The sequence below is a fragment of the Sinohyriopsis cumingii genome, chromosome 6 (genome assembly GCF_028554795.1).
Source record: "Sinohyriopsis cumingii isolate HCF-2022 chromosome 6, ASM2855479v2, whole genome shotgun sequence".
NCBI lineage: Eukaryota > Metazoa > Mollusca > Bivalvia > Unionida > Unionidae > Sinohyriopsis > Sinohyriopsis cumingii.
Genome location: NC_142966.1, coordinates 24,659,094 through 24,681,365, shown reverse-complemented (window position 1 = coordinate 24,681,365; position 22,272 = coordinate 24,659,094). Strand labels below are relative to the sequence as shown.

The following is a 22,272-nucleotide window of genomic DNA, read 5'->3' as shown; positions in this document are numbered from 1 at the left end:
CCAATAGTTGGCTAGGAAGAAGAGCTAGCCTCCCATAGCAGTAGACACGTGGGTTCAAGGCAAGCCGAGTATCTCAAAAACGGCTTGGATGACAACTATTCTGAATTGCATCAAACTATTTAGTAGACAATGTTTTTCAAAAGTTTCATCCAGGGAAAGGGCTTGCGTTTGCACTGTGAGTACTACATGCTGTCAAAAATGGCATTTGGATGTGAAAAATGCAGGTATAAAATAGGGGTTGGGGTGCATAAACCTCTTCTGCTATGAACTGCCATTGACTTCTCTGGTCAAGTGAATACTATTCTTATGCTCTGTTTTAATATAGGTATCTAAAAATATGGACCTTTTTGACCTCACTTGTGTATTTGATTTTTTATGATTTTTTATACTAGGTCACTGATTGCGGCATTAAATTTGTACATAAAAACTGGACCCTGCCCCCTGACGTCGGTGATGAGTGGTAAATTTGTTTTCCCCAATTCTTTGGTATAATCATATTTAGGTCGCTACCTTTTCGGTGAGTTTATATTTATTGTACATATTTGCATAATATGAACATTGAATCTGTTCAAAAATAACGAAAACAATGCATTATATTGCAGAGTATAAATAACAAGGAAGTAGATAGGAGGAAATTGCGTCTTAAGTTTTTAAAACAAAACATATATGCAGAACTATTTCAGAAGTATAGTGTTAATGATTTCAGGACTGGAATATCTCTTTCCCCAAATTTCTTCCGTCAGATGTTGTACACTACACAGTACAGTTGAGTCTTTCGATTTTTCTTTGTTTCCATAGGCAAATTTCTCGATCTTAAAGTTAAATGAAATGTATTTGAACTTTATTTTTGTTGTTGTCACATTTGGAAAATGACGATAATGAGATAGCCTAAAATTCTAACAAACACACCCACTTTAAAAACTATTTATACTTTCTACAGTCCCCTGCAACCTTGCAAGTCATATATTTGTGATTACTATATTGGGGGAGGGGTATATCGGGCAAAGACTGCATTGCACTATCTTTGATGTGGTCTGTACGAAAAATGTCGTAAACTGAGAAGATACTTTATGGTAAATCTGGTTTGCAGGGTTGAGAGTTTTTAATTTTACCGAATATTTATTGTTCAAGCCATAGCAGATATTTTGATTGTACCAAACATAGTTGTACAATGTAAGACATCGACCCTGATATACACAGAACATACATGTCTTATATTGTAAGCCTAGTACCAAACCATGAAAGTCAGTTGTCAGAAAAATCTTTAAAAAGTTTGATAAATAATATCGTAATGACCATGGCTAGAGTCACAATGACTTAGATACTATTTTCAGTCTTTGCTTCTATAAGTTTGTTTTTATAAATATGGTACATATAAATATGAATATGAATTATAATGCATGGCAGTTATATTATCTCTAATGTCTGTGGACTGTCAAACTAGCAGCCAATCCTGACAACTGATCTTAACATGTGTAACCTATTTTCGAGGTAGAGGTACTTTCGGTACAACGTCTTTCAAAGTCTGTCATAAAGTTTTCAGAGCGTACTGTTTAGCTTATCTGCTACACATATTATGCTGTTACTGTTTGTAATCTATCTAAAATACCTACAAAATCGTGATGAGAAAAGTCCATGTATATCCTTGTATCACGATGTCCGCCATTTCGGATTAGCATGAGAGTTTCGTACTTAGATATTCTATAATTTTGCATTTGAAATTATTCTCTCTAATGATAGTAGGGTACTGATAAGAAAGTAATTTGAATGTTTTAGTGATAACGTCATTGCATTACCGTTGTATCGATGTATGCAATTCATGTTTTGATGTGACAATAGCGGTCGTCTGCATTTGGTGCGGAACCCTCGTCTACATGAATCGATTCAGTTATTCAAGACTTAAATTATTATCATAATGTTTAATTTCACATAAACTTGAGCTCATAAAATGTTCTTATTTGTTTCATAGATAAGTCCTACAGCATTCAAATACTTATTGTTATGTAATTTATATATTTGTAATGTTAACATTGTATGTCATGCAAAACTATTGTTTACAATGCAATACAGGACACACCATACCTGATTGGTTTCATGGGTTACTGTGCATTCAGCAGTTGGTTGAATTGTCTCAAGTGGTGTCCAGGGAAGGTTAATAAATAAAGGAGTGCTGTCATTTTTGGTCAGAAAACTGACGAGTACAGTCAGTGCCAAAATTCAAAGTGATAGAAAAAAACAATGCAGTGTCGAGTTATTACATTTTGGATCTTTAAAAATAGCAAATTTTACAATATCAAATAAACAAGAATAACAGATTTATTCCAACAAAAGTAGATTGTAACAGTTGTCTGCCACCACACCTCACAGCCCCCCACCCCCCTCCAGTTTGTTATATTAGAATTACCATCGTGTTGGCCATTTCTGCATGTCGGGTAATTCTGCGCAACGATACATCATCATTCTGTAAACATTGGATCACATATTATTTTGGTTCAAAAATCCATTTTGTATCAAGAAAGGACGATCATACTTTAATTAAAAAAAGTGATGTTCATAAAGTGTAAAAGTGTACAAAAGTTTCCCACATTTAGGCTCGAAATGCACACGAAAATGTGATTTCTAACAGGCAACATGTAGACCCACTCCATGACCTTCTTGAACATGTAACCCAGAAATTCCAATTTAATATGCATCTTTTAGAATCATATAAATAAATACATTATATAAAAGATGGAAAAGTGTACCTTAAAACAATACTTCATTTTAATCCAAGTTTCCAGTTTTGCAAGAAGTTGTCCCACACGTACAAAATCCTCTGCTACCCAACATGTCAGCTTGCTGCTAGAACATAAATTCTCAAGAAATTCCCCCGGCATATAGTCTGATTTCAAATTCTTTAGTCATTTTTCCCCATCAACAAGATGTTGTAAACACATTGCATCGTATTCATTGTTGTTTTTTATCCACATAATAGCTTTTTTAAAAATAGAATGTTGAACTTTACTTTTTTACAAGATCTGTTTAGTTTGATTAATATCTCTTGCCATTTATTGGCATTGTTACGTTGAATTTTGTAAAACTAACTATAAACCTGACCTAATTAGTCGACTGAACTGCTGACAGAAACAGTCCAAAGTAATGTATTTCATTTCTATAGCCCAATGGATAAACATTAAATCTTTTCAAAGCGGTGCGCAGAATAGGCCAACATATCACGAGGCAGGAAAACATCGGGATGGTATCCCGTGTGTCCAAAATTAAATTATTTTGAACAGAATATTCTGGTGACAACTGCCTCTTTTCCAATGGTAAGCTATGCTTTATTTTATTTTCGTCAGTTGGTTGAAATTCGGTATGCGTTTTGCTTCAGTATTGGGGACGGAAACCTTAGGTGCGCAGAAATGCCCGACAGCATTGTCTAGTCATGTGCAATAACTATATCTCTTATTTATTTATTTATTTTTACAAATCATTAAACATTGTCAAATTGTTCTCAATTTTATGTTGATGATATAACCCCTCTTCCATGGCCCCAACCCCAAGCTTTTGACCTTTTCTAACATAACACTCCCTGTTCCTATGTACAAGTATATGTAGCACCCTTAAGGACCACAAAGGGTCTTACAGTATAAAGATCTTTTTGGATGAGGCAGAATCAACATGCTCAATATTAATATCTTCAAGTCAGATCCAGTAGGTTGTCATGCAGGGAAGAGTTGCCCAAATTTAATTTGCTAGATTACAACTCTTTAAAATGTAAACATTTGTAAAAGCACTAATCACCATCAAGGCATGTGTTTGTAGAGCTCATTAGAATGTATTTGACCATGGAAAACACAGAAAAGTTCAGATACCATATGAAATATTTTAGAAGTGGAAGAAGCTAAATGATTCGCATATATTCCTATTGGAATCATTAAAGTGGCCTTCTTTTGGTTACATTAATAGATTCATCAAAGCCCAGAAAGGATTTGATGGCATTTTATAATTTAATTTAGAATAGCATGTGTTATGTATATTTAATTTGCAAATGTTTTGTTGTTGTTTTTTATTCTATTTCATTATATGCTATTAATAATGTAATATTGTAGGTTAGACTTGACCTTGTCCAAAATCAAGTTCATTTTCTACCTGACCTGAATCATTGATTTTGGTTTTATAAACATGTTTATCTCAATCTGAGCCTAGAACTTTGGAAATTCCCCATGAATTGTCAGGTGTACCTGTTGTGTACTACATTTTATATTACAATTTTAGTAATAGAATTCTAATTATAGCTGTGATTTTATCTTGTAAACATTTGGAGCCTTCCAGAATGCAGCTTTCCATTAGGTAATAGTTTTTTTTAGGAAATGCTAATTGTGCCCTGAGATCAGGCAGAGACTACATAATCTTGTTTTTCTAGAAATTATTCATTTGGGCTATAAGATCTTAGCAAAATCAGTTTTATTATTGTTGTGTCCAGAAATTCTTTTGGGCTGGAATAATATACCGGTATTCAAATTCTTTATTCAAGCGATTCTTTGGAAATACAATGTGCTAAAAAATAACATGCATGGAAATAGAGACTTGAATTTATAATGAAATTTCAAATAAGGATCAGGGGTCAAGCTAGATTTGAATTTAGGGAGAAGTGACTTCTCCTTTTGGATAGAACAGGGAGAAGTGAGAGCTCAACAGGGAGCAGTGGACGTGAAGCAAGAAACGCAATATATATATGTATACACTGTATATACCATGTGTATTCTCTTATTTGAATTAAGCCCTCAGTTTCCCAGTCTTCATTTTTGCATTTAACTTTGGATTTAAACAATACTTTATTTTCAAGTAGAAAATTTTCTGAGTTATTTTGGCCATATGACCCTAAAAGAGAATAATAGAAACTGTATTGTACATTTTTTTAACTGAGTAACCAAATTACATTATTGTAATCGCAAGTTAGTAAAAATGCTTCATCAGTTACCCTTAATCAATTTTTTTTTAATTCTTTCTAAAAGTTCACAATAATGGCACTTTCAACTTTTCTAAACGTCTTTGAAACAACCCTTGTACCATGTACATGAGGGCAAATGCACGTGTCTTCATATCATACGGTTTGTCCTCATTTCTTTGTTGTAGTTAAAACATTACTGTGACCATTCATACATAACATACTACAATGCATAAAATCACAGACGTGGCTCCTTTATAGTTGGTATGGGAACTAAACCCTTCTTTCCAACCAAATCGACACCGATATGAGTGCATCTGTTTTTAGAAGGAGGGATTTTTGTAATGTAATCACCCACTTCATATTGCTTCATTACAACAGTCCATTGACAGGATTGCAAATTGATTGTTTATTTATTTGTCTCTGTACTTGTAGTAGTTTTAGCCATTGGTTAAATAGTATCTGCTTTGCTGCTTTTTTCCATATTTTCACAATTACGAGTCAAGTCAGAAAACAACTTTGATCTTACAACACTTCTCATGAATTCCACAACATAGCATTGTTCGATACATTTCTGGTCTACATAATTGCATTTTAAAGTTAAATCTTAAATAAAATAATACCTAGGCATTGCTTTCAATGAGTTATATATTTTTTCTGAATATATTTGCCCAATAATTTATGAAAATAGACAATCTAATAAACTGGTATTTCCCAGAAAAAGTGATGCCTGCCGTTATTACCTGGTTGCTGGTTCACTTACAGTCTGAAGCTAATTTTATGACAAAATATTGTACAAGAGGCAGTTAAAATAGCCAGATCATTGATTCTGATGTTAAAACACACAAATTGCTATTTACATACTACACTGTATTGTTAAAGTTTCAAAACACAAGTTTGTATGTTTTTATCATCAAAGGATAGCATGCGGAAATCGGGCAGTGAATGTGCATGAGTTTGTTTGTCAATGTAATTGATATCAAAACTAGGCCTAGCTACTGATGGCTTGATGAATACATTTCACTACAACACAACACCAGAACCAACCTGGCTAAGGCGAGGGGGCATCTAAAAAGTATGGTCAGACAATGCACCTCTAAAATAATCACAGGGCAAAGTTGTTTTCGCTAACAGAAGAAGGTGAAGTTGACCTTTTTGTGTGACTTTGTCACTCACTTCTCCAGGTAGCATGACTCCTGAGGATATGTTTTGGATTGTATTATTGTGATCCATCAAAAGACTGTTGGCACATGACCACTATATGGGCCACAACATGCACATCAACACCTTCAGTGTTGGATTTAATTTGGATTTGCACTAAAGTTTATTCAGAACTTTAATCATTAGGACTTGTGTCTGTAATTCTTGAATTTTATAATTTTGGGATTCTCAATACTCTAAGTTCCTTTAATTACAATTTCACTTTGTATTCCTGAAAAAATAAATTATTTGTTTAATTTTAGAAAGCTTGGTGCTTTTCACTCTTTTCTGTTTCTAGTTTTAAGATGACAGAGTCATGATACATGTAGCGAGATATCATATCATGTTCATAATAAGAAAGTTTTAGAAATACCTCCCCCTTTTTTCACTGGTTTATCTCTAAAACTTTGCAACATTCTGTTTTTAAAATTATCTCCAGGCATAATTCTAAACATAAGAAATGCACACTCTTATTTTTTACAAATTACAATCTTGAATAAGTCTCAGTTTTTGCATATTACAAAATCATTATTGAGCAATTGACAAATACTGGTTTGAATCAGAGTATAAAGACACATAAATTGTATATTAGAATTGGTGTGAGGAACCAGCTGGTGGTATTTGATAGTCATCCTACATTAATCCTTATCCAAATATATTCCATTAAGCTCTTAGTGCCAGTACTTTCTCATGTCTATTCGTAAATCCATATATATCCATATTACATATGTCTGATTCGGACACTACATAGCAAAGTGACACAGAAAACTCTTAATGTACACATGCTAAATTTAATAACTTCATGTATCACTACTAGCATATTTTTTTTGTTTATGAGACTTTCACACATCTGAAGCATTTAGCATCATTTATTTTGCTGCTTCTGGGGGGATTTTTTTGTTTTCTGCATTTTTGGTGAAAATCACACAGAAAGTGCTTGATGCAAATAAAATGTAGTAAAAATGCCAAAAAAGGCTTGGTTATATGTGTAGACAGATAATCTAATTGGGATTGGATGCTATTCAGAAAAAATTTGGCATGTTTTACCATTTGGGAGACTATGTAAACTTTAAGCTTTTTATCTAATACAAATCTAGTTTTCACTCATATTTCATTTCACTTGCAGTACCTTGCATCCTCTGATGAAATTGACACGTGATCTGAACTTGTGTTTGTGTAACCGCTGCTCAAGACTGGGTAAGATGTAAAGAAATATACTACAGTATGTCTTTGGAAAATATAATTCATATCAGTGTTATGTATGTTTGATTTAATTATATCTGATTTAATTGTTTGTAAGTTTTAAAATCTTTTTTTTTTTATTTAAATTTTATTATATGTCAAAACAATGTAGTTCTGTTTGTTAGGAACTTGTACTTATTTTGGAAAATAGTTTGACCGTGACTGTTTGCTTTAGTAAACACCAGGTGTTGATGTACCTCCTGACCTTAATTCAAAATTAGTGGCAACCACATAAATAAGTTTTATTTTTATTTTATAATGATTGGTTTTCATCAGGGTCTTGTTAATTGTATGTGATATAAACACGATCATGTGACCCCCCTTTTCTATTTTGCAACTTGGGGGTTTTCGAAATTGCATTTTAGAATATGATGTAACCTTTGTTTTGGAGAAATAATCTCAGTTCGGCTATTACACTGGAAAGTGACTGTTGTGCCGTTTGGAGTTATTTCAAATTATTTGGATTCAAAAGGATTAAAAAAAATTTTCCTGGAAAATATGTGTGCTCATATGAAATTCTTGAACAAGGACAGCTTTTATAAAAATTTATTCAGATTTCCAAAACCAGAGTGATATTTCTTGTTTCTGCAAGGAACTGTAGACTTCAACACTACAGGTTACAGCATATGTCATCATCTTCCATTATGGATTTTTCGTCAGGACTCGAACTTGAAATCATTAGAACATTATTCTTGGATTATTTTTGGATTTGGTTCTTAAAACCATAAGTTCATATTATTTTCATTTTTACAGAATTTTTCCATGGAAATAAATTATTATAGTTTTCAAAGCTTGTTGTTTTCATTCCTCCTTGTATTACTGTTTATTTGAGCCTGAACTCGTAACATAAGAATCAGAATGTCCAAAACAGATGAAAAGTATTGTGTGTGCATCAGTAACAAAATATCAGATCACTGTCCTGTCTGTATTGCTGGTATTTTGTTGCTGCTGTTAATGTTATTAGTGTTGATAATGGTGAGGGTAATATATTGATTTTATTATATAGGACCAGTGATATATTTTCTTAAGCATGCCCATAAAAATAGCAATAATGAAAACTATATTAAGTTAAAAAATAATGAAGACATTGTGATTTCAATATGACTAAGCATCCCAAGTTATGAACATGATTCATTGTATATGATAGATCTTGTTAGTATGCATTTTGTATTTTAAATAAAGAATGAGTCTCAGTTGAGATGACAGGAAAGGTTTTATTTTGTTGCTGCTGTTAACTATATTGTTATTTGTTTCTTGCACAATGCTTGTCCATCAGTCCATCCATATTACAAATAAATTGATCAGTATATTTAAGTGTAGTTGACATTTTATTAAATTCATCCCTCCTGTATGAACTGAGACAATATTATATTAATGATAATAATTTTTTTTTTTTTTACTTTAGTATGATAAAAGATTTCATACCATGGTATCAAATATTTTGAGATAATACTATGACTGTGGCATGAACTTATCCTTGCTATACTTATATAACTAGGGATCCAAGCAGGCCTTAGATTGTTCACATTGCTGACATGTGCATAATAGTGAAATGCAAAAATAGCTGGCCATTAAGTATGGGTTCGTAGGATACCTTTTATAGGAATTTCTTCCACTGCTGTTAATTGAAATTTAAGCCTAGTGCAATAAAAGATTCCATACCAGCTAACACGTATCGCAGATATTTTCAGATCAAATACCGTGACTGTGGAAAGATTGTGTCTTTACTATACTTCTACAACCAGGGGTCCAAGTAGGCCTTTGATTGCTCATGTTGCTGACGTATGCATAATAGCCAAATGCAAAACCAACTGGGCAATATAAATCTTGGTTGTTAGGATATTTTTCATGTTTCTACAATACCCCTACTCCAACAATGTTTACTGTTTACTGTATCCATAAAAAATCTCATTTTCATATGAAAACAGTCATTAATTAGACAAAATGCACAGGAAATAATAGAGCATTATATGTACAAGCTAAATTTGTATAAGACACGACCATAAAAGTGAATGTAAATTTTTTTTACCAATGTAGTTGTTGTAGGGTTTAATGTCATTTTTCAGCACAAGATAGGCTATACATGGCGGCCAGTATAACTGGTGGAGGAAGAACCCTGGAAACCATGCGAAGAACCACCAACCCACAAGAAGCTACTGACAGGCTTTCCCACATACCCACATTAGCCAAACTGGAGACTAGAACCCACGCAGACAGAAGTGAGATGGCAGTGATCCAGAACGGTGAGTGCTTTAGACCACTCGGCCACTTGGGGACCCTTTACCAATGTAGTAATGGAGCTGTTAATCATATTGGCATATTGTTTGGGTTTTTTAAGGGATCTTGGCATATTGTTTGGGTTTTTTAAGGGATCAGATAATTGATTATTTTAGGAAATATTTCTCAGGTGACAGTAAAATGTATATATATATATATATATATATATATATATATATATATATATATATATATATATATTCTTAATCTGACAGGACACTTAAAATGCACCATTTCTGTTCACTCAAAGATTTCAAGTGAGATATTTTTGATCCCCCTTCCCAACTCCAGTATTTGCTTCTGGGACTGGATCAGTATATACAGGTGTATTTGTACAAAACAGGATTTTAGGAAGAGTGTTATCTGTTAAGCCTAAAACTGGAGATTTAAAAGGAGGAAGCATATCAAAATGAAAAAAGAAAACTACTTTGATAATGTCAAATTTTCCATTGAACAGGTGGGGACTTTTGCACAGCACTTTTGCACAGCATCTGAATGAACAGTTGGTAGAAATGAAAAAAATATTAACAACAATAACATACAACAGTAAAGACTGATAGATGCTTGACTGTCTTGTTTCAAAAAGCAAAAAATGCATATTTGTACATGACACTTAAGCAACTGCCAGAGTTGATGCATTTAGGTCAAAATGCCATTCTCTGAGTTTTCAAGCTTCTTACCGACTATTTAGCATCTCTTCAGTAATACCAGTATTGTATGGTCTTCTAGGTTTGTTAAAATTCTGAAGTGCACAATCTAGGATTCTTGATGAGGCATCCTGCACACACCATTTTTCACAACTGCCAGATAATTAAGGCACTTTGAAATTTTGAAATCACTGCTTTCATATATAAAATTATAGAGATCTTCAGTTCTCCTCTAATATTTCAACACACTTTAATACCAATAATCACTCTACTCGATTTTTCTTTCATGCCAATAGATATTTGCATGGAGACATGAATAGACTCATAAAAGAAACTTATTGGATTCATAAGTTAGATAGTTTGTATCCTAAAGGACTTAATGCCAATGCAATATATAAAATTGTATAAAATATTATTTGTAAAAAATTGATGTGTTGTATATCATTTATACAAATATAATTGTATGTATGACTGTTTGTCCTTATTTTATTATTTTACAACATATATATATATATATATATATATATATATATATACACACACACACACACACACATATACATAGAGGGGTCTAACTAGACTTGAATTATAGGGGAAAATGACTTCTTTTGTGTAGAACAGGGAGAAGTGGAAGCAAAGTAAGATATGCAATGTAAGATATGCAATATATATATATATATATATATATATATATATATATATATGACATGTATGCATGTGTTTTCATTTTCTTATTGAAATTATGCCATCTATTTCTCATTATGCATATCTGCAGTTAACACAGGTTTTAAGCAATATTTTACTTTGAAGTAGAAACTTTCTAAATTGTATTTATGTTATAAACATGTTTTATATGCATGTAAAAATTATAAAATTCATATGCATTGTATTTTAGCCACATGATTTAAGAGCGCTGTAGAAGCTCTACATTGTAATAAATTTCAGTTGATAGGAGTAACTAGATTACATTATTATAATTGCAAGTTAGTAAGAATGCTTAATCAGCTACCCTTAAACAAGAATTTTATTTTATTTTATTAAAATTCACTGTAAAATGGCAGTTGACAATTTTTTTAAAACAAGTTTTAGACAACCTTTGTCACAAGTACATGAAAGCAAATGCATACCATATTGTTCATCTCAATTTCCTTGTTGCCAATAAAACATTAACATAACTATTCATAGATAACACACTGAAGCATTGAAGTCAGTGTATTAATGAAATAAAACCTTTCTAACCAAATTGAAACAACCAACATGTGAGTGCATCTGTTTTTAGAAAGAGGGGATTAATGTAACCACTTACATTCTAGCTTCGTTACAACAGTCCATTGATGATATTACTAATTTATGGTTTTATTATTTGTCCACATATGTGTATTAATGTCAGGCATTGGTTAAAATAGTACTTGCTTTCACAGATTGTTTTTCCAGTATTTAAAAAAAATGAGTGGGAATGAAGTGAAACTCTTTTTTTGTTGGGCTTCTTTGGGCTGAATCAACATGTCTTTAAATATTTATCACTTGGTCCTTGTAGATTTTTACTACCGACTAATGTATCTTTGCCATTAAGATCCATCCAAATTGTTTTCAGTGATTCATATTTAATCAGAAGTCCACTTGCTGTTGCTTATTTTTTGGGGACATCATTTTGGTTTTTTTTCGTTAAGTTTTGTAGATAAACTACTGTAATTTTATGTATTAATCTAGATTTATTTGAACCAGACAGTCATCAGCAGTGATTTGGTAGGAAAAGAATTTTACAGCTGAGTGTCAACACACTCCAAGAACATTCAGTGATAACTGTACTTCATTGTTTGAAAAACCAAACATAAACTACATGTATTTTCTCTTTTTTCCCCTTTAATATTTAACAGTATACTGTCCCGTTCCGTCCTTCATTTGCTGTGGTGTAGTGAAGGCTTGAAGGATACTATACTACCAGATTTATCTAGGTCTTTCACTTAATGGCATTATGTGCGTGTGTGTATATATATATATATATATATATATATATATATATATATATATATACATACACATACACATGGAGAAACAACTGTTTTGATGGTGTTATGCACCTCCAACATGTACTATTATGAACAAAATCTTCTTCACTTGAAGTAAAATTTATTGATTGAATTAAAATTAATATCTGTGCAAAAACTAATTAGGCATATTCAATTTTTTTATTTGGTTTAAATGATAGCGTAACAGTTTTCTTTTAAGGTACCAGAGATTCAGATCAACCAGGTTCTCTGTTCAGTACGTCCAGTGTTGCAAATAATAGAGGTAATGGAACTGAGGCATCACCTCAAGGACAAGGCATTGTGCCTCAAGAGCCAGCTTATAACGCTTCCAGAGGTAGGTCAAATGTATAAATGCATCAAGAGGAAGATCTGGGTATAAAGTGACTTGTTTGTGTTGAGGTTTCATTCTTGTGTGACGATGGTGTTTCATTGCATAATACTTTTCCACATTCATTTAACAGCTAAACATCAAATACTAGTTATTTTGTATAATACTTAAAGAAAAGGGTGAAAAGTAATATTACTTTTGCAATATGACATTTACTATTGCAGCTGTTCCATGAATTCTGATAAAAATGTCTAATTTATAAGTTCAGATAAAATTTTGCTTTCACTTAACAATAAGATCCAGCAAATAAAATAAAGTAGTTTTCATTGTGCAAGCCTTGTCAAGGTTCTTTGTGTCAGAGATTAAAGATGACTTGAGAATGAAGAGAAACTAAAAATGGCCCTGTCCTAGTGATAAATCTAATCAATTCATCTTATTTTCACATTCATCTCCTTGCATATTAACATGAGTACCCATTGAACCTGATCTGTCGGAAATCTAAAATTAGGGAAAAGTGCATAAACTAGAACAGATCTGGCTTATGAGAAAATAAACTTCAAGGCGCCAACAGATGAATCAAGCCTGAAGTGGTGACTTTGTAAAACCCATTTTGGAAAAAAAAAGTTTAGACCCATTTCATGTTTAGTGCCATATCAATATTTCAAGCCAGGTAATTCACTTGTCTCATTTATACAGGAAGAGGAGTACCTGTAGACATAAAACAAGAAAATGAAGACCTTCGGAAGATGATCAACTGTATTGTATGTATTGATAAACGCAGATGTGTTGCCTTCTTGCCATGTGGCCACGTGATACTGTGCTCGGATTGTGCTGTCCATGTAGAGAAAGAATGTCCAGTTTGTCAAAGAGACATTTTGGACAGAAAAATTGCTTGGTTTTCTTAGGACTTATTTATCAGTTTATAATGTATTTAAATTAAGGTTGCAACATTTTCATGTGTAAATAGCTTAATTTCATTTACAAAATCAGTAAGTGTGTAAATGAACAAAACTACAAACTCCAATAAATTATATAGTTTCAGATCCCTGCTTCAGATCACTGTTTAGTAAGATTTTTCTATTCATTCTTTTTCTACAGTAATGATATTTTTTCAGATAAAATGTAGCATCACTAGGAAATCCGTGGTTGAGAAGAATTTGTTATACCACAACAACCATTATACATCAGGTTGATTTACTGATAACACTATTTAAATATATTTAAGTCACATCAGTTGACCTTCGAAAAACTTGCTGGAAAGCTAGTTTCGATTAAAGAGCAGCATTTGGGGTACTGCATACTGTGTAAATGTTATAGAAATGTTGGTAAATGTTGCAGCCTTAATTAAAATAGATATAACATTATATGCACAAAAAACAACTAAAAATAATTCTTAACACTTGTGTAAATAATATGAAATATTTCATCAATTGTATTTTATAGAATTGTGTTTTAGCTTTCTTTTAAAAATTCGTTTGTATAGTTTATTTAAAAAAATGAAAAGTAGTCATTTTGATTCTTAACTCTTGTTTTATATGAATAAGGCAGTGATGTATGATTCACTAAGGTGTTGCATTTTAAAAATATTTTGTGCTAAGCATATAGATATACCGGTAGACAATTAGATATACCTACCTACCTTCCTTCATGGGTCAGTAGCAGACAGTTTGGATAAATGGTGTTGTGTATGAAAAAATGTCAAAGTCGAGGACTAATCTGCAATCAATAAGTTTTGACTATAATGCAAATAACTCATTTCAGTGGTAACGGCCTTAAACAACCATTTTGTCAGCAGCATATTTCAAAAAGGTATTGGGCTGTGCAAGATTGTTGCTTCATCTAAAAGATGCAGAAGTCTCCAGTGGAAAAAATGCTCTAGATTAAAAATGGTATTCCATCATAGATCTATTTCTTGAGGAGGGGGAATGGGCTGGGTGGGGGGAGGGGAGGGGAGAAACTACCAGCTACACAGGTAAATTATATTATACTTCAAGATCATGTTGAAAACCCTGTAGTATAATTTATTTTTCATTTTTACCTGCATATTATTGGGTGGTAACTCCATTTTTAACCCCCAAAACTGGGCCCTTTCTTGATCACTCAAAAACCGTGCACATGTTTAGGTGCATCCTAGATCAAAATAAAATCAAGAGAGTAAACATCATTCAAACATTAAAAAATTTTCTATAAATCCAAATGTTTTCAAATTTTGTACACTGTACTTTAATTTCTTGGTAATTCATAATTAATCCTGATCCTTCACACACACACACACACACACACAAGAGCATGCATGCATACGCACATATTTGGTATGTCTTTTTTGTGTGCGTATGTTTGTATAGATAGATTAGATAGATAAAATAGATTGAGAGAGAGAGAGAGACAACATCCATATTTACAGTGATAGAGAAAGGAGAATGTTGAATATAAAAAGAAATGTGTCGTGAAATGTAAGCTATGCAATACAGTGGATATGTATTACCTCTGGAAAACACCTGTATGAATACACAGTTTCACTAACCGTGTGATGGAAGTTGATCAGAATCAGTAATTTTAGCTGTACATCAATTTGGTTGAAGACAAAGAATCGAAGTAGAATAAAGTTGAAAGGATCCTACACATAGATGTAACTAAATTTCTTGGGTAGTCATTATTTTCCAAAATTAGGGAATGTACAGCAAGGAAAGTTTACAAGGAAAAGAAGATTTAGAAAGTGTCTCTAATCAAGTCACTATTTTTATCATGCCGTAACTTATATCCACCTAAGCATGATAATTATGACATCATGTTAAATAATAACATTCAGAAACCTGATTATTTCATCATTTTTATTAAGTCAAAGGTCAGCAACAAAACTGAAGGAGCCAGATTTTGGTATTAAGATACAAACATTTTTCCAAGACTTATAATAATATACCTTTTAAAATAAGTGAAGTTCATTTGTTTCTATTTCTGTAAACATGTGATAGAAAGATGGCATGTTTCTCATCCACAATCTCATAATGAGAAATAGAATTAATATTCTTTTTATAAATAAATACACAGACCTTTGAGAGCACAAGAAAAGTTTTGAAAATACTACTGTTAATCACAGTTGGTGTCATTTTGGGGTGGACATGTACTAAGAGCTTTACAAAAATGACATACACCTATTTGTGTATATTTATCTTAATGTATATATATGTATTTATATTTTTTATATGTACATATGGAGTGGCTGAACCAGTGCACAATGTATACAAAATCATGGTATTGGAAACTTTTACCAAAGTTTAGTAATAGACAAAACTGGACTTTTGAAAATTAGTTGCAAATTCTCTTCTTTCCCATCAATGAATTTGTTGTTTCTTTACAATGACATTCAATTTAAAAGGGAGAGTTCTGCAAATGAGATAAAATGTGGTCATTGATGCCTTCAGTCATGTTTCAGATATCCTTATAATTTTTCAGAGAAATTATTGAGTAATTTTAACATGGTCAACTAGAATAGAGTACAAAGTTGTATTATATTTGTACCAGATAAATAATTTGGCCATCAACCGAATGTCTCATAAATTTCCAGTACCACAAGCAGTGAACAACTTTCTGCAGTTTTTTAAATAAAATTTAGCGTGGTGAAACAACTGGTTCTCAGCTTCCAGTCATGTGGCTACCAATGATGCAACTAATAATGATGGGATAAGGTTTTGTCAAGGAGGAATTATAATATATACTGTATTGTTTTAAGAAAATGAAATTAACGTATTTTATCTCAAAGACTGATACACCCGCTCTATATAACTACAAATGCTTGTATATCATTTTATATTTTGTGTATTTTATATTTTCTTTATATTCATACATATTAACCAAGAATAAGTTGTGTACTTATATTTTCTTTATATTCATACATATTAACCAAGAATATGTTATACACTTTCAAATGAATTTTGTGCTATTTTGAGTCTGATCAGTATCTTTAATATGCCGATTCAAATAGTGTTATTGTAGCTACAGTCATTCAGTCAGTCACCTGTCTCAAAGTTTCTTTGCACCATCTCAGAAGGCCTGATGCTTCTAAAGGCAATGCTGATGGTATGATAGAGGTTAGTCTAAGAGTGATGACAATTCTAGTCGTGTTTATAAGTTCATTGCAGTGTGACCTTTAGTCAGGAAGTTAAGTTCATTGTAGAAATCAGTCTCTGTAAATGGTTTTGTTTCTTTATTCAGGATAAACCTTAACACTATTTTATAACCATGTATGAATATAAATATTGTATGATATTTTAAAGAATGTCTTCAAAACATTTGTATTTTTACAAGACTGAGTTTATGAGAGTTGTGAACCACTAACTCATCGAACAATATACACAAGCTAAAGGATGAATATACCTTAAATTACGTTTTGTGTCAAAACTTTTACTTAGATTAATTGACAAAAATTAATGAAATAATTAATGAGCTGAATAATTAGTAGACAATTGCAAGGTTAATAAAACCCATCCAGAATTTTAAAATTGCTGTAATGCAATATCCAAAAATATTTGAATAATCTTACTTGGATATGGATTTGAGATACAATAAATAAAAATGTGTAATAATCTATCCCTAACAAAATACATCATTACAATTTTATTGGTGGTGTATATAGATTCTCTATAATTTTCCCTGATTGATCAAAGGTATTGATACAACTTTTGCTTGATATTTTGCAGCAGGACATAAAGAACAACTTTGCATTAATTATGATTCATGTAAAAAGTTTAAGGTCAGTGTGGAATTTTAGGATCAAATCCAGAAAAAGATATATTTTTATTTAAAACCCAGTAAAGCAAACCTGTCATATGATCTTATTCAGTTTGTGAAGAAAAAAAAAATGAAAGTAGTACATTCATCAGTATATCTATCATAAATGAAACCCTGATTATGATTTGCTTATTATTTGTTTCAGGTCTCCTTTTTTTTTTTACATATAATTTGCATTACTCGAAAATCCTGTTTCAACTTCTGCAGCTGGAAAGGAGATCGAATACCAGTCTTCATGAGACAGATGAGTGAGACTTTTATTCTTGTAATACACTTGAAATAATGCTCTGTCTTTTTTATATAGAAAAGGAACTTGTTCTTCACCCACCCACCCACCCCATGATGAATGCATTTTTTCCGATTCTGTTGTAAAATCATTTAATGGGAATATCTGGGAATCCAGGATGCATATACTTCAGAGCATTTAGACATTCTTTAAGTGTAAGATGACCCTCTAAAATATTGTCCTGTTCAGAAGAAGAGGTGTTTAAATAGAGATTCTATGTTTTGAAAAGAATTATTTTGTTAATTTGACAATTTTGTTTAAATTTTAAAGGCTTGAATGAAACCTTTCCTGTTCCTATAGTATATGCATCATACTAGTATCCTCTTTCAACACCATCCTAAAAGGTTGTCATGTTTGCCAAATAAAGTCTCTTCTCAAAGTTACAAAACTATTCTTTTTGGCTTCCATATTTAATATCATTGTTTATAAAAAAAATTAATCATTCCTTTTATCTTTTCTTCCCTAATTTCCTTAAATCTTGTCCTGTTTGACTTAACATATTTTTGTTCTCTAATCCTGGATTAGTAATTGTGTTAAGTTTGTCACAATATATTTTCTAGGACTGCTTCTATTCTTGCATTTTGTTTATTTCCTCTAATCTTCATAGGATTCTCCATTTCCCCAAATATCACAAACAGTTATAACTTTCATTTCATGTATTTAATCATCTCTAATGCTCGAGTTAATTCAGTAATTAAGGTACCAATAAAGTTATAAAAGTTACTCTCCCTCTCAAGGCATATGTGATTGCATCTAACTTTCATTACAGATCTCATTTGATCACTAATATGTACTTAATTACAGATCTCATTTGATCACTAATATGTACTTAATTACAGATCTCATTTGATCACTGATATGTACTTAAGTTTAAAAACTTTCATAATATGATTATAAAAACTAGTATCAACTTCAAGAATCGATACATTTTTGACATATTTTTGCTAGTATGCAAGCTAAGAAAGATTTTTAAAAAATTTCTTATATTTCTGACCTTTGTATTATATCAATCTTTTGAAGTCAAGGAATTTTATCATGCCTACTACATAATGTATTCAAGGTGTTCACGGTATTCAGTTTATTTTGACATTTGTTTCAAATAGTATACATGTTTTGTAGGAAAAAAGCTTACAAAAATCCAAACCTGTTATCAAGGTCAATCATTACAGGGCAGGGGGAACTAGGAGGAAACTCCAAAGGGCTGAGGCCAATATTTATAGATTTATAGGTAAAAGAAATTAGAAATGAGCAGGGCCTAATTTTGGTTCCGGTTTTGGATGACTGCTGTAAACCATTGACCACCTGAAAACAAAAGCAGTTTGTAGTTTTGTATTTTGTTTGCTGCTTATCCATGTTTTTTTTCTCTACTTTATGTAATATCATATAAATTTAGTTTTTAACATGAGCAATTTAGCAAGAGAAAATCACAGTTGATCTATGGTGCACATTTCCATTAATGAATGACACAAAATTATCCTAAAAATTTACAATTCAGAAAACATTATTTTGTCTCTTCTTACACTCAGATCACATAAATGTCTTGATGAGAAAAATTGTGATCATGATGTTTTTTATTTTTAAAAATTATTTTAAAGAAGCTGTACAGAACATTTATCATTTCCAATCATTTGTTAAATCTTAAATGCACCTATTCTCAAATTGTGTGCCCTGAGAAAATCCAAATGGAAATTTAGGAAAATAAGAAATGAAAGGATTAACATTGTTCTGAAAACCATTATTTTATGTTATAAAGGAGAGTACATTACTGTTTCAAAAACATAAATTTACCTGCTGAGGAATATGAATTTTAGAACCTGATATCTATGCTAATTTCTGAAGTACTCTTACCTGGAATTATTACATAGTAGTGGCACATTCAAAGTTAAAAATACTCTGTGAAAGAAACATTATTGAAGAAACAAAAAGTTAATGTTTATACTTGGTCTTTTTTTAAATATTAATTTTGTTTGCGTTTGCTTGTAGTTTTTATTTTCATGTACTTGATGCATATATTAGGTCTTGTAATCATTCTAAGTCTCTATGTGTGATTCCATTCAAATCTTTTTCTCTCTGAATGTAGATAATAAAAAATTATTTTAGAGAAATCTTGTGTTCATTTTTCCTTTTTCAAATATAAACACAGGTTTGCTGAAGAATATTAAATTATATTTATCACTGAGATCACCTTCACAGAAGTTCCCATATCATGGACAATTGACTGAATGGTTAGGCCTTACATTTGTCATACTATAAGCATTAATTGGTACAAGTTGATATTTGTCTGTAAACAGTCATGTCTCTTTGATTGTAGGTGTTAAATTTATTTGGGAAATATAATTTATATGGTCTCTCAAGTTATGCAGACTTTCTAAAGAAAGAGTATACATAACTGACTTTGCTAAGGGGCAAGGACAGACACGGGGTATAATCATGTGGAATTGCTTGAATAAGCACAAGTTGTTGTCTACTTATGCAGTATGCCTAAGATAAATCCAAAGACAGTGTATGCATTGTTGCAAAATGTATATCAAGTTCTCTCAAGTAACAAGCAGAATTTATTTTCTTTTTTGGGGTGGGAGCCTTTGATCGCTCTTCTCTGCGACAAGATTTACTATGATAAAGTATTTTTAAAAATATTGCCACTTCTGAAACATAAAAAACAATTAGTGTGCCAAGTTTTATCAAAATCCTTCTGGGAACTGTGGTGTTGAGGGGTTGCAAGAAAAACCTAAACTTCAGCACTAAATTGATGTTGCCACTGCTGATGGCTGACAATGCTCACTATGTCTCAGATTTGTCTCATAAAATAAAGTCCGGTAAAGAGTTAGTGTGCTGAAGTGACAACGGGAACATTGTACAATTACAGGACATGACTTCACCATGTCATGTAGAAAGCTGAAAAAGAACCCAAATGAGATCTCTTAAATATTAAGCTACAAAATATTTGATTGAAATCTGCTTATAATAACAAGAATTAGGAACCGAAGCATTTATTTTTCAGGGGGATGGGGGTAGAATGTTTTTGTTTTCTTTTTGCTTAATGTATTTTTGTTCTACTGATATAATAGATATAATAAAGTTCTTTTTTATGCACAAATCAGAGCATGAATTGTTTCAAGGTGTATAGGAAATTGAACAAAAGTCACTGCCTCCACACCGCATCCATATGAAATGGATGGTACCTTACTGTGAGGAAACAAAGAAGGATGCATTAAGCAAGGCAGGGTCATAACTCCATCAAATGCACACAGTGAATGCTTAAGATGTTTGAAAAACATTGTAAGAGATGTTTCCCTTTACCATTCCTATTACAATGTATATGATTTAATACTCTTAAAGCATCACAAATGACCCGTAGAAGGCATTCAGTTGGAAAAACATTGCTAAAAGCCAGTGAAATTTTTTACTTAAATGCCAATACATGTGTATAGGAATAAAATGGTGAAAAATGCCATCAGGTACCAGTAGCCATTATTTTTTATACAAGTTGATTTGCCCCAAAGTTACACAACCCAGACAAATAAATCCTGCAGATATAAATAAACCTCTCTGCCATCAACCCATAACAGATGCAAATTGTGTACAGGCAAGATGAGTGCACATTTTAGCGAACATACTCCCTCAGAGAGATACAATACAGATGTCAAAGGGTCATGCAACTAGAAGTGGCAGTTTGATTGGTCAGTAGCAACCACTTTCATTTCTTATAAATAACTACCGTATAAACAAAACCAAATGAGAGAGACTGATATCTGAATAATGACATGCTATGGATCCATTTCTTTATGCTTACAGATTTACTGATACAAGATTTAGATTTATCCTAACAAATCACTCAGGAAGTTTCTGATTTTTGTACATTATATTCACAAATCAATTTGCCACTGCATTGCTTGATCTTATGACCAGTAAGCTAATATTATCAAGAGTTGTAGCTGTTTTCATTATTGGCGGCGACTTTGCATTGAGGCAATCTGACATCTGATTGTTGTAGTTTTGTTGTCACTTTGAAGACCTTTTTACCACTTTAGAGGTTGTAATTTTAGTCATATTTTGATAAATTTGGTACATGTATACAGCCTGTACATGTGTATCATCAAGGTCTTGGTTTAATCCGATTACTGGCAGCATCTGCACAGTTATATTAGTTACTTCTCTTGTGAGATAGTTAGGGGTATGAGCCTCATCTGGGACTCTTGGTTCTTTTTATTTTTAATTTTTACAGTTGCAATCAAGGTGAGTAGAACCATTAAATGATACCTTAACACCTCTTTAAAGTGTAACTTTAGATTTTCTTTCTCAAATCATTTGTAATATCGAAGTGATCACTTGTGTGAAACAGTAAATTATACAGTATAACATTCTAAATGTCTGTAACAAAGTATTGCTCGAAGGAAAATGTTATAATTTGCTCAAATTTAAAGAATTCAGCATACTATCTTTCAAGACTAATATGACTCCCAAGCATAGTTTTGTTATTGAGCATGATAATGCAAAATTCCCACGCAAAGAAAATTGCTGAGAAATTTTGTGAAACTTTAGTC

The 22,272-nt window shown here is 31.9% G+C and overlaps 1 protein-coding gene across 1 annotated transcript; it reads left to right on the top strand.

Moving 5' to 3' along the window:
* The first annotated feature begins 440 nt into the window (after positions 1–440).
* Positions 441–19,833, top strand: LOC149796505 (uncharacterized). Its single transcript, XM_089961219.1, has 5 exons — positions 441–517; positions 7,257–7,327; positions 9,439–9,615; positions 12,526–12,660; positions 13,351–19,833. Exons 2-5 carry the CDS (start codon positions 7,273–7,275, stop codon positions 13,557–13,559), a joined length of 576 nt encoding a protein of 191 aa, XP_089817345.1. The 5' UTR covers positions 441–517; positions 7,257–7,272; the 3' UTR covers positions 13,560–19,833.
* Positions 19,834–22,272: the final 2,439 nt, after the last annotated feature.